This window comes from Eleginops maclovinus, chromosome 11, assembly GCF_036324505.1.
Source record: "Eleginops maclovinus isolate JMC-PN-2008 ecotype Puerto Natales chromosome 11, JC_Emac_rtc_rv5, whole genome shotgun sequence".
Classification (NCBI taxonomy): Eukaryota; Metazoa; Chordata; class Actinopteri; order Perciformes; family Eleginopidae; genus Eleginops; species Eleginops maclovinus.
Window position 1 is genome coordinate 25,076,826 of NC_086359.1, and position 13,396 is coordinate 25,090,221.

Genomic DNA, 13,396 nt, shown 5'->3' on the forward strand with positions numbered 1-13,396 from the left:
CCCCGTGTGTTCTAATTCTAAATGCAATGAATATATTGCATTTCTGGCTGCTTTTAGGATGGGTTATGGTTTCATTTAGTAAATGGTGCTGTGCTGTGTGTGAAAATTAGATATTAATTTTCACACACAGCACACATAAATATTTTGTTGGTGTATGCTAACATTTGTATATGATGTCTGAAGTTAATAAAACATTCTCAGTGTTCAAGTCAATCACTGACAAGGGTGGCGATATCATAAGCATCCAACAATGAATATCTTTTTTAAGGGTTTGAAATGTTTTTATTGTTCTTGATTCTCAGTAGAGACCCACAACAGTAATGTCCATCACCAGTGGCGGCGCCAGAGTATGTTTTGTGGTTCAACTACAGTGGGGCTAACCCATACAGCGTGGGGGCTAAATCAATGCCATCATTTCAATGTGAATATATATTCAATAAAACAACACCCTCCCACAGCTAGAAACACGCACGCACGCACGCACGCACAGACAGACAGACAGACAGACAGACAGACAGACAGACAGACAGACAGACAGACAGACAAGTTAATAGTTACGTATCCTAAAGCCATATATAGTCTACCACAAATTAAGTATGCTAATTAGGCAACAAGACCGCAGCAAACAAGAGCATGAAACAGGCAACACGCAAAACGCAATAACAAAGTCAGCAATGTTTTCAAAAACAATAAAAACAATATTAAAACTCACCAGGTTGAGATTTTCAAATGAGTACAATCCGCCGTTTTTTGTGATTGGAGGCAAAGATGTTGATGATGCGCTGAACATCCAAAGTCTTTGTCCTTTGTTTATTGATGGACAACAGCGACCAAGTTGCGGTTTCGGGTATCACCGCTGCTGTTCCACAGATAGTTCTTAATCCGACGGAGGCAGGAGAAACTGCGGTCGCACGAAGCAGAGGTTACGGGCAGGGTCAGTGAAATACAGATGAGTCTGTATAAATCCATAAACGCATCCCAGTAACGTCGCATTAAAGCGAGAAATCCCACAGTGTAATTCACTACATGTCCCTGTGCTTTCTTTCCAGCAGACGCTGAACTTGGTGTAGCTCTGTTGTCAGGTTTTCCTCAGTCACTCCATAGAACTGCGCCATGGGCTGCAGGCATTTGTTGTCTGTCTGTTTGGGGCTGAGTGCTGTGACTCCCATTAAAACACCTCCGGCCTCTGTTGAGAAATGTCTTCTCATTTCACCCACAAGTCTGTCAATTACTGGGTAATAACAATGTGTGCGCAGCGCATCTGGAGTTGTAACAGGTGTGCGCTCAACTGAGGCCTCAACAACAAACTCCTGAAGAATTCGAGGAGGCTGTATCTGTCCCTTTTCGCATGTCCCGTCCTTGCTCACACCTGCTTTGGTGCACAGGTCCGCTGCTCTGTCCTGAATGACAACCCACGACTCTTCTGCACGTTTGTCTGACAATGTCGCTATGACTGACTCTGTTAAGTCTATTGTGGACGAAAGCTCAAGAGTGGGAGATTGGAGCTGGTCAGACATGAATTTTGTGACCCGGAAATAGCTCCTCGAAAAGTGTGAGAAGCAGGACAAACTGTTCATCAACAAGTCCATTCACAGCCCTGGCCTCAGTTTTCCTCCGCGCATTAGGCTGAGACATGATATCTAGCAGTGTCGCGCGCATTGCACGCAGTGATTTTCGGATTGCAACCAACGCCGCATATTGACATGCCCAGCGTGTGTCAGAGAGGCTCTTAAGTTCAACGGGCTGTGTCGCTGATTCAATCTCTCTCTGTTTCTTGATGAACATATCATGGGCAACACAGTTGGAGAAAAAGTTGTACAACATTTGTACGGTTTCAAAAAACTCTGCTGCTGCTTCAACGTTGCGGACCACATGAACCAAAACGAGGTTTAACCTGTGCACATGACAGTGAATGTACAGTGCTTGTGGCACATCCTTTTTGAATTTCTGCTGAACGCCACTTTTGGAGCCAGACATAACTGCAGCGCCATCATAACACTGTCCGACACACATGTTTTTGTCAATATTGCACTGTGATAGTCTGTTGTAAGCTTCTCATTCGTGAAGTGCAGGAATTGCACCTCGTCTCCTTTTAAATACCGCACAACAATGGAAATCTGTTCACTTTTGCGGATATCTTTGCTTTCGTCAACCATGAGGGCGAAATGTTCTGCTTCTCGGGTTTCTGCACTTATTTCATTTCTGACCATGTCAGCCATAATTTCAAAAATCTCGTTTTCAATGTCTTTATGTGCGTATTTGGCATTTCTGGGATTATCCTTCAGTTTCTTGGCTACTGTCTTGTCAAACTCACCAATTATATTCAGCAGCTCCACAACGTTGCCCTTATTTTCTGACCCCTGATCCTCTCGGTGACCTTGCTGAGCGATGTCTTGGCATGCAGTATAACGTAGGAAAAAAACCACAGGCCTCATGTACTCTGTTTTCTTGTACGATTTTTGAATGACTGGAGTGGTCGTCTTCCCTTGCAGGTCTCAAAAGTGTGTCCTTATCCAACACGCCCGCCACCGCCATCTGTTGTTCCGTCCGACGACGTTTAAAAACAAATGTATCCATGATAAAGTTTGACCTGAGCTTAATAGGCTACGAGCACAGTAGAAATTCTGGTTAACTTCAGTGTGTTGAGTGTACGCTCGACTACTTCTGGTAGGTTGTGTTGTTGTGGAGATTGGAGACGCTAGTTTAGAGTAGCTGCTAATAATTTGATTGACAAAGTTTAAATATGAGTGGATTTCGGGTGAAAGAGGGGCGGTTGGCGTATCAACGCGTGAAAAAGACCGCAATCCATTGTTGTGTACCACTTTATACGAATTCGTCGAGGTACAATAGTACTATAAGCTTCCATAGCTTTCCAGTGGATGTGTCAGTGAGAGCCGAATGGATGGTAAGAGTACAGCGGGATGACTTCACCCCAAGCAAGACGAGTCGTGTTCGCAGCAGGCAAACATCTACTGACTTGTATTTTAATTAATAAATGATTTATTTGAAATGTATATCAACTTGGTCTCCCTTCCTGTTGTTTAATTTCCCTCAAGTGGGCCTGACTCATTGAATATTAGTTGGTTTTATGGTAGGGCTAACGGTAGGGCTAACACAATTCTTGGTTGGGCTGTACCCCAACCAAGAACAACCCTGGTGCCGCCTATGTCCATCACAAAGGGGGAGTGGGCTGAGTGGGTTGTATATATATAATTCCAAAGCTGGGAAGGACCTTTCAGATTTAACAATAATTGTCATATAAGACAAATACTGATTTAATAACAGAGTTTTGTTCCTGATTCAACTTTTTTATGGAAAATCTTTTATGTAATGTTATTTCCTAAAAGATTAAAATGAAACACATTCACAGTTAAGAATTCGATATAAATTATTAATGGCATACATTTAAATAGCATTTAAAAGCATACAGTAACTAACATATTTCTTCAGTATGATAGCTGTGAACAGAAGTTAAATTCATTTCTCACTTATTCAAAGAATGTACCTATACCACTAATAGTTGTTGTATATATACATAACTGGTGTAAGCTAGCTCCAGCAGTCTGCTTCATATCATCCTACTCATAAAACACTATCTTGCAGAGATTAGTTGACATTTTTCACCAGAAACAACAACAAACTCACCTGTTGGCGTTTTTTTTTTCAGCAAAAGACACTACACAAACACATAATCCCCCAGGGAAGAAATCTAAGGCTAAGCCTTCCCAAATATTTTTGTCACTGTATCCTGGTCAATTTAAAATAACGTTTGTGTCTTTGACATTAGCGCTGCTATGCAGCCTCCGCTAATGCAAGTGCCTGCGTAGGCATGTTTGTGTAAAACCCCTCTGAAAAATAAACAAGATTGATTAGGACATGTCGGATGTATCCAATTGACACTACAATTTACCGATGTTCCCCTAAACGTCTCATTATGCACGTGTTGCCAATGGCAACAATAAACAATAGCTTTGTTCAGCACTACAGCCGGATACAACAATATGATACTACTGTTCAACTAATGACATCTGTATAGGTGTTTCTGCTCCACAGTATTTTGTAATCCACTATTTCTGTGGTGACTTCACAGCTACAATATTGTTGGATTGTGATGTTTTTGCTTGTAGAGTTTAACACTTTTTGTATGCATTTAATTTATTCATTACAAAACCACTGATAGAGTGTCGTTGGTTATTGTTGCTAGACATCGAGCATGCATTTCAGTTATAAAGCACGTATAAATGTGGTCTGTGTATGCATAGCCTTTATAATAACGTTGTCCTCCGGGCAGCGTCAGCTAAAATAAAGTTGGTTAGCCTTCCCAAACCTGAGCCTCACGCGCCGCAAATGGTAGAAATACTAATAAATGCAACCGTTTTAATAAAAAACTAAATACTTAAATTGCAAAAATATGAAAGTATACAGAGTGCTCGCAGTCAGCAGAGAAAACAGAATTCTCTTACAAAATGAATGGTTAAAAATAATATAAATGGACATGTGAAATAGTCAAAAGGCTTAAACATTATGTCTCAAAGATGGTAGACAAGCAGTGCCGCCGCTCCCATAACGCGCATTACGCGCTGTGCGTAGGGCACCAAGTGTCAAGGGGGCACCACCAAAAATAGCCTAATGAAAAATCGTCATAATAATTATAAGGCCGAAATTATTTCAGTAGACTATAGAAATATGAGGCACTTTTTAGGCATACTACTCAAAGGTACCGATGGTGCCCCCCTCTCCCCTCCCCCCTCCCCTCCCCACTCACTCATCACAACTCATAATGTTTTTTTATTGGGGGGGGGGGGGGGGAGGGCATCATGAAGGAATTATGCTTAGGGCACCAAAATGGCTAGCAGCGGCACTGTAGACAAGAAGCTGCATCACATCCAATCATATCTAGTATACAGTATTAATTGACAAAGTCGTATCTAGTTCCTTTCCAAAACCTGTAAGAATTTCCCCCATATTTTATTAAAGATATCAGGCTTTCCCTCTAAAGCATAGGTTCATTTATTTAAGGCCAGACAATGAGAGATATTTAATCGCTAGTTAGATCTGCTGTCATCAGACTGGCAGGGCTCTGCTGAACCCCCCACCGTTTAAATGGACTCAGTAGCGCCCCCTGCTGCTGCGGAGACTCACTCAGGACATTTCTGAGAAAATCCTCAGCACAACCTTGTGATGATTGTTTTTGTACTCGTGGAAAAAAATGTTTTGTACTTGTAAAGCCTATGCTGTATTTGTGTCTGAAACATGATTAACTAGAACAATTTCATGTGTTTGTTTGATAGAAACGTTTTTTATTTGCAAATCAAAATGCATTAGTTTGTAGCTGGTGTTTTGTATTTGTAAACCACTCTGTGTTTATTGGTGACTCATAGGGTATTTGTAAAACATGTTTGGTTTGTTTGTGGAGTTATGGCAGGAAAGGACATCCATACGATGGGTTTCTCAGTGGGAGGAATACAAACCATGATCTGGAGCCGAAAAGCAAACTGAACGATTCAACCAGTTTAGCATTAAAATATCATAACCACTACAAACACACTACACCTTTATTATCAGAGTAAGGCTGCAGGGTAGAGGGAGGCGTGTTCGGCCTCGAAAAAGAATCTAGGCCAGTAGGACTATTACACTCTTTATAAACATGCTGGAAACACACAGTTTAAAGGGACTATTATAAAAGTAGATCAGTACTTGATGTGAAGGAACACTTTTGATTCCAGCTAGATATGTGGTTGTGCCTTTTTGAAATCACTTTAGACGTGTATAATTTACAAGCAAGCAGCTGGTTAACATCTGTGTTTAAGCAGCTTGAATTGCGGGCTATGGCTTGGATTTTTAACCAATATGCCATTATATTTCTATAACACATGAGCCAAAACTCCAAAACCAGATGGATTAAATATCAATTTAGATTTTTTTTAAACATGGGTGTGTGTCTGGTATGAAATCAGAAAAAATCTGCTGAAGTGACTCACCGATAAGATCTGGTCCCCTCTCCTCAGCTCTCCGCTCAGGTCAGCAGGCCCCCCGGCCAGGATGAAGGATACGAAGATGCCCTCGCCGTCTTCACCGCCAACAATGTTGAAGCCCAGGCCTGTGGAGCCTTTGTGCAGCACAACCTTCCTGGGTTCCCTGTACAGACAATTGAGATAGTACATCAGCTCGGGGGTGTCGGTAGGTTTCAGCATCTTCAGGCCGGACAGACATCAACCGACAGCACGATGACAAAAACCTCAGAGCTGCTCTGCTAAGGCGACAGAGCTGGAGACTGTCGTAGCTCCACAGGGGGAAGGTGCTCTACTTAGATCACTGTCCCCGATTCAGGTCTGAAGCGAGAGGAACCCGATCACATGCTTACCCACACACTCTCACTCACTCTCTCTCTCTGCTCCTCTCACAGACACATTAGCACACACACTTAGATGGGATGTTTACCCACATATACGGAAGGACAACAGTGCCCTACAGGGAGGGAGAAGCATTTTTCTAGGGTACTGGCTCAGATTCAATTCTGAAAAGATTTGTGACAAGGCAGACTACACAAAAAACATATATATTTTGTACCACTAAATAAGTGCCGACAGTGAACATATGAACACAGTAGGAGTGAAGGACAGAAGGTATACTTTTGCACTCAAACAACATGTAATCTATCAGACCACACAACACTGAAAACCAGCTGTTTTGATTTTGTTATTTTGCAGTCTGGCAATATCATGATGGAAGTAAGAAGCATACTGCTATCTGCTGGTGAAGGAACAAACTACAGGAGCATGAGAACCAACATGATGGGTGTTTAATATATGTGGACACCCAATTTTTGTCAGTGAACCATAAGGTATGCTATTGATAATAATAATAATAATAATAATAATAATAATTATCATATTGTCATGATTGTCGTCGCTCATGTTATTATACTTGCATGGCTTTTATGTGAGACACTAAATCAACCCCCTACAGTAAATGCTTGATTAAACATCAACGTTAAAAACATGAATATCTTGTTCCTGAACATTCTCATCGTTCAGAATGACCCCTGCAGCCGATCAATAGAGACACCTGATCTCTGAAGCCCAGGAAGATACTGCCTTGGATTTAATCAGTTTCTTTGTAAGTAAAACGGTAAACTTAGCTCTAAGCTTTTTGGTAACTCGTATATTTTTTGCATTCAAAAAGTTTCATAATTCAAATCAAACGATTACAGCTGTGGTGTCCCTATGATGAGACAGACTCAACTCATGTCGTACCAGCAGCTTAAGACACAGAGGCATGAGCTCAGGGTTGCATGTGTCTACATGCACATCACAAGCTGCAGAACCTGAGATGTACAAACTACAGCACACATAACTGTGCAGAGGAGAGACTCTCACTGTCTCAGTTTGGGGTTACTTTTATTTATATGGCCCAATTTCACAGTTTCGCCTCAGGGGGCTTTACAATCTTTCCCTACGCTCCACATTTAGATGAGGAAACATTTGTGAGTGTGTCATTAATAAAAGCGTGTACATTGATTTTAAGTTCTAAAAATTAATTTCTCAAATGGAAAGTTAGCATTTTTGAATTTTTGAGAGATTCATTTGATTAATTTTCAAAATGCAGTGTTGTCTTCCTGCAGTTATATGTTGTTTATTTGGCCCTGTGGCAAAGTGATGATTGGCTAACCCATAGAGAAGCACTGTGTGTTCAGTATCAAACAGACCCTTCTTCAGAGCTGCAGAGGATTCACATTCACTCCAGAGGGGAACAGGTGCTACCATGAGATGGAAACTCAAATGACAAAACATGATTTGGATACAACTAATACTTTGAAGCATTTAAAAATATACAGAATTATTGTATGTATGGATAAACACAGAGAGGGGGTGGTGAGGGTTAGGCACTGGTAGGGTCAATTTGAAAGTATCAGTCAAAGAGAGAAACTAGAAAAAATAAGGTTACTCGTCAACTTGGAAGCATGCAAGCTTTGTAGTGGTGCATTTATCACCAGACAAATCCATGATTTCCTATTTCCATTAAAGGGCTTTCCATTTGGCATCACCTCCGCTTTTCTCACTCACATGTTTGCTCGGATCTCAGCTCAACAAATCAGTGACGCGGGACAGAACCGCAAGGAGGGAGGCATTTTCTATAGGTCAACAGGGCCTTCCTTTCTCGATACAGCGTCATTTTGATGAGATAGCAATACTCCACAGCATCTCATCTGTCTTATGATGTTAACAATTGGAAGCAGTTGACATGAAACATCGCTGCAGTGTTAGGACTGCTGCCTCAGCACCATTAGAGATGTACTGGTGTGTCATGACCACACTGATACATCATTCAAATCGAAATGAGCATCAAATTCAACTAGGCCTATAAGTTGAACAGCATCTATGAATTGCTTGTAACCAGTGTTGGGTGTAACGCGTTACGAAAGTAATGGAGTTATAGTAATGTATTACTTTTTGCTGTAACGCAGTAATATAACGCATTACTTCTGAAATGTGGGTAATATAATAACCGTTACAATTCTCAGTAACGAAGTTACAACACATTTTAACCCGAAATGATGTGGTGTTTTGTTTCTAAGAATTCACAAACATCGCAAAACATTCTGACACCAGAGAAACAATTGTGCGGGTAGAATAACTCAGTACGCCTGTTTACTATTGGTTAAGAGGGCTGCAGAAACAGATTCACAATGCAGAGCTGCAGGCTCACAATGGAGAGCTCCAGGCTCGGAGAAAAGAAAAGAGAATGACAGTAGTGCGCGCATGCCAAAGCAACAGAAGGTACCTTTCTCTGGGTCTGCTGCTTAAACCCCGAGAGGCTCAGAGACTCGTGGCAGAGTGTTGAAGATCTGCAGCCTCTGTCCTCTGTGGAATCGCCAGCTTTTAGAAAGCTTGTCAGCCAAATCCCCGTTAACACACCAATGACAAGGTGAGCTAACGCTGCCATAGAGACTCGTTCATATACAGCAGGTCACAGGGCCGTGCAGAGGCTCCACTAACATGTTGTTAATAACACACAGAGACGTCATGTTACCGGTATCACATATTATTCAGCCCACTTAAACAGAGCATGAGTTTAATTTCTAGCTCTTTTCCTAATGTTCAGCATGTACCGCCAGATAGATAGATAGCTTTAATTAATGAGCTGCAATAAACTACATTTTAGCATTTAAAGCCATACTTTAGAGGTTATTTTGGTGAAAGTAACTCAAAGTAACGCAAAAGTAGTGTAACGCATTACAGTTCAGAGACAGTAATAATGTAATGTAACTTATTACTTTAAAAACACAGTAATAAGTCATATGTACTGTATTACATTTTGGAAGTAACTTGCCCATCACTGATGGTAAGTGATTTGTAGTATTGGTTGTGCAGCTGTGTTGGAAACTTTGTGTTGCACTGGTGGCAAAAAATAAAAGAACGTATGTACGCTGAAAAAGCTAAATTGCACATGTTGGTTTTGTGTACTGTATGATTCACATATCCAAGTATTTTTATGAAATCAATACACCTGAATAATGTTAAAGCTGCTTTTGCAATGGTTCTTGTTTCCAGCAGTAGAGCTTTATACAGTTGAGCATCCTGCAGCAGCTAGCTGTATCCTCACTGTCCACACTCCCTATTTCCTTTGGTGTGAGGAAACGGAACCACCCGAATGGAAAGCCCCTAATGGTTGTGTACACACATACCATATATCCAGTATCAGGGTATTACTCTGAAGATATGATGATGAGGAGGAGCCGGAGGAAGGAACTGAAGAGTGCTCTCCATCCAAACATTGTGGAAGCCAAACTTTGTTGAAAGTAATCAAATATATTTACCCAAGTACTGTACTTAGTCTAATTTTGATGTACTTGTACTTTACTGGTATTTCCTATTTGTGTTAGTTTATACTTAAATACTGTACTTTTTGTTCCACTTACATTAATTAACAATGTAATCTATGCTGTAGATTTTCTGATTTGAGATTCAAAATTAGACTTTTTTTTATCCCTGGTGGGAAATATAGAATGAGCAGCTTAATTAAAATTAGAGATTGATGAACACATTATTACATTAATCATTATAATCCTATAATATAAATAAATACTATTAAAGTTAAATAAAATATTTGTATTTAATCACTTTTACATGTTAATGAGTATTTATACATTATGGTATAAGTACTTTTTATTAAGAAATTACTGTCATTGTGTAGTTTATGAGGATGTCCTGCAGAGAGAGAAGATGGAGGAAGGGTTTGCAAGCGGATCACGGGGGGGGGGGGGGGGGGGGGGGGGGGGGGGGGGGTAACATGGCAGCAGATATGGTGGCAGGGTGCAGAGAGGTGGAGTTATGGAGGTGTGAAGTACCTGGTGATGTCCAAGTCAGGGAACAGGCTTAACTGATATGGGAGGGGGGCGGAGTGGAGGAGGCTTTTTTCGCACTCCACTGGGGAATAGTGTCGGGGGGAGGGTGCTTTCTCACATAGTTTGTTCACAGTGCTGTAAACTGGCTCAGGAGGCCTACAGTTGAGTGAGAGACAAGAGCAGAAAGGTTAGTGTCCAGAGACAGGGCTGGCGGGGGGGGGGGGGGGGGGGGGGGGTTCTGTGATAAACACACATAATGGAGGCACACAGATGAAACGCAGGAAGAAATTAGAATCAAAGTATTATATGGCTTATGAATATGTGCTATACTTTGTGTGTGAATACTAAATGGTTCTTCCTGGTGAAGCACTGGGTCGGAGAGAACATGCTTTATAATTCATAAAAAACTCACCTTCCATAGCATAACCAGTATTGTTATATTACGAATGACTTATTTTTATTATCCACTCATTTTTCCACAGCCCTTGTCTTCAACGAAAATCCTTTATTTTGGAATCTGGACATTTTTCGAATTATATGCTTGATAGATGACTTCAATTAATAACAAATTATTAGTATTGAGAGTTCATGGCAATTATGAACCTATTCAATTATGGAATTGGATTAAAGGGTTAATACAATTGTTTTGTATTGTCACATATCGGTATTAAAGCTTAAATGACTTATGGTTTTAAAGAAATACATTTTGGATATACAAATAAGCATTAATTAAGGTTAAAAGTAGTGTAAGATATGGTTAGAATTTAAATGAACAATATTCAGAACAAACTAACATTCTCAGCAGATTGTGAAGACGTTACAGTGTGTGTCTGCTGAAACTAGCATGCTAACGGGCTCATCCTCTAAAAGGATGAGCCCCTTTTCCATCAATACCTTGCGGCCAACAGCATGCTAATGGAACATGCAGGGCATGCAGACTGTTAGTGAGCAGCATCAATATCTCACCTTAACTGGAAGTGCTGGGAATCAAACCTGTGACCCTCTCCGTCATCTAGTGAGGCATTTCTAATAAAATAAAAAAGTACACTTTTTTGCTATTTAAATTCACATAGTGTTCATTCATTTTTGTTCATATATTGACACTGGTGAAAGACAGCTTAGGGGCATGCGGCACAAGGAGAATGGAGAAAAAGAAAAGAGACGTCCTAGAAAAAACAAAATCGGAGATTCTTCCACAACAACATCAGCACACATCTGTGTTGGGGGTTAAGTTAGAGACGCGGCTGCACTGAGAGGCTGTAATAACCTGCTGCAGACACACTGCACACACGCATTGCCAGTTAACACTCAGTATGTACACGTCTGCTGTGACCTGATGAGCACCCACAATAGTAAACTGGAGCATTCAGTTTTAAAAGGTCATTTATTTATAATGACCAAAATCACAATCAAATAAATCACTTCAAACAAAATGATGCACCTGAATTCAGTGTATATTTCTGTTGTCTGCTCTCCGTCGTATAATACCCTGCTGAAGCCACAACATTTAGGAACTGTTTTAAAGATTGGAGCACACATTTAAACAGCGAGATGGCTGTGACGGAAGAAGAAAATGTCAAGCTCAAGCTCTCTGTTGTCAACCTCTACAGTCCTTCTTATCATTTAAGCATCTCAAGAAATGATTTACAAAAAGTTTACCATGAAATTACTGACCAACTTCACACTGCTATCGTAGGAGAATTGAGTGTGACATCTTAGGACACCTACTAAAATGAGGTCACTTCATTTGCTTGCACAGTGTTTTTTTTCTGACATGACAAAGCAGAGACAGACTGCAGGGTTCAAGCTGAATGCTGTTACAGCGCAAACATCTGAAATGTAAATAATGTTGTAAATGAAGAGTAGTCGGTCACGGCATAGAAACAAATATGTTATACCAGCTATAATTCTGCTTTCCTTATTCAAAGTTGCTCTGAGTGGAGAGGGGCAGAGCCGGAGATGTCTGGACAGTTGGCTTGGTTTCTCCTGCTGAATCATTCATACTGAAATAAGCTGAGCTGAAGCAGCCAGTCAGTTCAGATCCAACCGGAACGCAGCGACCTTATGAAGACCCGAAGGTACAATGGAGGTTTGGTCACACACACTGCTCTTACTCATCACCCAGACATTTCGACTCGCTTCCCTTTCTGGGCATTAGCGATAAATACTGGAGATGAATTATCATTTTTTACAGGGAGTGAAGATCCATCTGGCTTTATCACAATGTGTGTTCTAGTGTATGTGGAGAACACTGAGTGCTTCACTGTAGGTCAGCGAGGTAATCTCAAGAACCTTGTCCAAGAGCAGTAGTAAACCTCTTAGCTCCAAAGAGAATGGATGGCTAATCCCTCACTCAACAAAGCTCAATAAAGATCCTTCTGTCATCCTCTGAAATGGGCTTTTGTTATCACTCTGCTGCAGTATTCCTCCACCGCTCTTTATTTTAGAGTATGATAACACAACAAAATTCTTGCCATAGCACGCAACAATGACTTAACCCCACAGAGCAGCATCAAACTAGCAATGTATTTACCTCTTCATTATGATATAAACTATATCCTAGTTGTGCTTCAGTTTGCCAGTCTTCTGTAGAATACAAGACAAGCATTTCTTTTAAGATCTGCCTTGATAGGAATTTGGCCCACTTGGGGGTGAGCCGTGTGGTGGCTTATTGTGGATTAAGTGTTAGCTGAGGTGGAGCTGCTAATGTTGGGCTGTGCCTCGGTCTGTGGAGACATCTTGAATGATACAGATTCCTCAGCATGTCACGTTCAACCTGGAACCACTGCTGAACCTAAGGCAACATTTACCATGACTAGATCATTTCCTCTGATAAGGAGCTTTAACAAACCCTTTTATGAACCACAGATTGGAACACCAACAACTGTACATTTTTAATCCCATGGCTCTGTTGTGTTTTTATTTTAAAGCTGGATGCTCCAATGGTTTCTAGGCATTTGTCACATACCACTGATAACACATTGTCTAGAAAGGAATCATAGAGACATTCAGACACAGACACAGGATAGGGACTGGAGCATATAAGAA

The 13,396-nt window shown here is 40.9% G+C and overlaps 1 protein-coding gene across 23 annotated transcripts in view; it reads right to left on the minus strand.

The window, feature by feature from the left end:
- Positions 1–13,396, minus strand: part of dlg2 (discs, large homolog 2 (Drosophila)) — a 186,728-nt gene that overhangs the window by 24,500 nt on the left and 148,832 nt on the right. For 17 of the 23 annotated variants that reach the window (XR_010166744.1, XR_010166743.1, XM_063894821.1 and 14 more), the window contains 3 exons: positions 11,315–11,374; positions 10,352–10,504; positions 5,982–6,138 (listed from right to left, as the gene is read on the minus strand). Coding sequence is in view for 21 of the 23 variants with exons in the window: in XM_063894821.1 (XP_063750891.1) it covers positions 5,982–6,138; positions 10,352–10,504; positions 11,315–11,374 (370 nt within the window). In the remaining 2 variants the exon portion in view is untranslated. The remainder of the gene's footprint in view (positions 1–5,981; positions 6,139–10,351; positions 10,505–11,314; positions 11,375–13,396) is intronic. The other 6 variants (XM_063894836.1, XM_063894827.1, XM_063894826.1 and 3 more) reach the window with 2 other exon arrangements.